The sequence below is a fragment of the Protobothrops mucrosquamatus genome, unplaced genomic scaffold (assembly GCF_001527695.2).
Source record: "Protobothrops mucrosquamatus isolate PMUCROS unplaced genomic scaffold, P.Mucros_1.0 scaffold1778, whole genome shotgun sequence".
Taxonomy (NCBI): domain Eukaryota; kingdom Metazoa; phylum Chordata; class Lepidosauria; order Squamata; family Viperidae; genus Protobothrops; species Protobothrops mucrosquamatus.
Genome location: NW_015387916.1, coordinates 1,048 through 3,648, shown reverse-complemented (window position 1 = coordinate 3,648; position 2,601 = coordinate 1,048). Strand labels below are relative to the sequence as shown.

Here is a 2,601-nt window from a genome sequence, read left to right as displayed (position 1 = left end):
TCAGCAAGCGGGTCTGGCCTAGGGAGAATTTTAAATAGGGACAATTTTAATTAGAATTTTAATTAACACAGCGGTAAATATTTGTTTTTAATTGGTTTTTATTGGGGATAATGTTTGTGTTGTTTTAATATGCTGTGAGCCGCCCTGAGTCCTGTTGGGAGAAGGGCGGCATATAAGTTTAAATTAATAATAATAATAAATAATAATAATTTGCTATGTGTGTCTCCCAGGTTGCAAGGGCAGGACATGTGTAGCGTGTGTTGACATTAGTCAGGGAAAGGGTGATTCCAAAATGAGACGGTTTCTCAGTCTTATCTACACGTGTAATCCCCAACTTACAACCACCATTGAGCCCAAAATTTATGTCGCTAAGCGAGACAGTTATTAAGTGAGTTTTACGACCTTTCTTGTCATAGTTGTTAAGTGAATCACTGCGGTTGTCAAGTTAGTGACACGGTTGTTAAGTGAATCTGGCTTCCCCTAATTGACTTTGCTTCCCTGAAGGTCACAAAAGGGCAGAGGTAGGCAACCTTGGCTCTCTTATGACTCGTGGACTTCAACTCCCAGAATTCCTGAGCCAGCATGACTCAGCTTGGAAACCTCTCCCTTTCCCCTCAGCATAGCTGACTCAGGAATTCTGGGAGTTGAAGTCCACGAGTCATAAAAGAGCCCAGGTTGCCCACCCCTGCAAAAGGGGATCACGTGACCCGTGGACACACTGCAACCGTCATCAATACGAGCCCGTCGCCAAGCGTCCGAATTTTGATCACGTGACCCTGGGGATGCTGCAGTGAACATGACCAACAGCCATAAGTCAGTTTTTTCCACTGGTGTTGTCATTTTGAACGGTCACTAAACAAATGGTTGTAAGTTAAGGAATACCTGTAACGAAAAAGGGCCTACCTTGCTCCATTTTAGGTGAGGAAATTATCCTTATAGCCCAAAAGAGGTGGGGCATCTAAACCAGTGGTTCTCAACCTGTGGGTCGGGACCCCATTTGGGGTCGATCGACCATTTCATGGGGGTCGCCAAGCAAGGCTGTCCGCCATTTTTTTTGTCCGCCATTTTTTTCCCCTTTCCCGGCGGGTGCCTTACCTCCCTTGAGCTGGGCCAGCTGGTGGTCGGCCTGCTCCGTCTCTGCCGCTTGCCAGCTACGCCTCGGCCGGCACAGGGGGCGGACCACGCATGCGCGGCGCTCCCGGGCAGGGAAAGTCCTCGACTTACGACCGGTTGGCTAGTCCTCGACTTACGACCGGTTTAGTCCTCGACTTACGGCTGGTTTAGTCCTCGACGTACGACCGGTTTAGTCCTCGACTTACGACTGGTTGGGGTCGCAGCATTAAAAAGGTTGAGAACCACTGATCTAAACCTTGATGGTTCCCCCAGGATGTCTCAGCAATTTGCACGGAAACAAAATTTCCTTTTTGTTTTTTTTTCTTCTCGGGGCCGATATTAACCGGCTGCATCTTTTCCTCCTTCGTCGAGACCGTAGTAAATTGTAATGGTTATTAAAAAAAAAAAATGGGTATGTCCAGAGTTCATTTCTCAGAAGCTTGTAGTAGCTACGTTTGCTTGCCAGCTCGTGTCGTTTCCAATAAATCATTGCTACCCATTCTCAGACAGAGAGTCATCCACTACCTGGAGACATGAGTAAGAATTCCACTTTTATTATCTCAGGATTTAAGCCGGGCTGAGGCCTTTTCTGAGTGCAGTATTCAGTTTCACTTCCCCGGCTCGCTTTCAGAAGAGTTTGCTGTTCTTTTTTTCCCCTGCTTCCCAGGTGTATGCATGTGGGAAATCTTAATGCACGGCATTAAGCCCTTTCAAGGGGTGAAGAACAACGACGTGATTGGCCGGATCGAAAACGGCGAGCGCTTGCCGATGCCGCCCAACTGCCCGCCTACTCTCTACAGCCTCATGACCAAATGTTGGGCGTATGATCCCAGCAGGCGTCCGCGATTTACGGAACTTAAAGCTCAGCTGAAGTAAGAATTCCTTTTCTGTTTGCTCGTATGTAAATAAGGCTAATTTTTCTCTGTGAAAATAATAGTCTTTATTTAGGGGGGGCGGGCGGTGATTGAGATACGGTGGCCTTTCCTTGCAGGCCAGGTTTTCATTACCCTTGATTGCAATTTGGAATAGCATCATTTTAAATGGAAGCAACGCACCTAAAGAATGTCGGAATAATTGCAGTTTGAATCCTACCATGGTAACATAATTGTCCTGCTTTATGTTTTTCTGACAACCTGTGAAGGGTGCCTGTTAAATGGCTGCCAAACGCCGTCTTTGGAACAAGCGTCCATCATGAAATCCTTGTTTCCTTTTCATAGTTCCTTGTTCTCGCATCGACCATGTTGTACTATTGTGTTTTATTGGCTGCAAGCAGAGATGGTCCCATTGTAGCATTAGGGCCATAGACACATTGCTTTTCTAATAATAATAATAATAATAATGATGATGATGAGGTCCCATTGTAGCATTAGGGCCATAGACACATTGCTTTTCTAATAATAATAATAATAATAATAATAATAATAATAATAATGATGATGATGATGATGATGATGATGATGATGATGATGATAATAATGATAATAATAA

General features: G+C 44.9%; 1 protein-coding gene across 1 annotated transcript in view; it reads left to right on the top strand.

The window, feature by feature from the left end:
- The window catches only part of PTK2 (protein tyrosine kinase 2), a gene marked incomplete at its 3' end in the record, with an annotated part of 120,768 nt that extends 118,783 nt beyond the window's left edge, over positions 1 to 1,985 (top strand). The window contains exon 21 of the mRNA XM_015823123.1: positions 1,781 to 1,985. Within this exon, the coding sequence (XP_015678609.1) occupies positions 1,781 to 1,985 (205 nt within the window). The remainder of the gene's footprint in view (positions 1 to 1,780) is intronic.
- Positions 1,986 to 2,601: the final 616 nt, after the last annotated feature.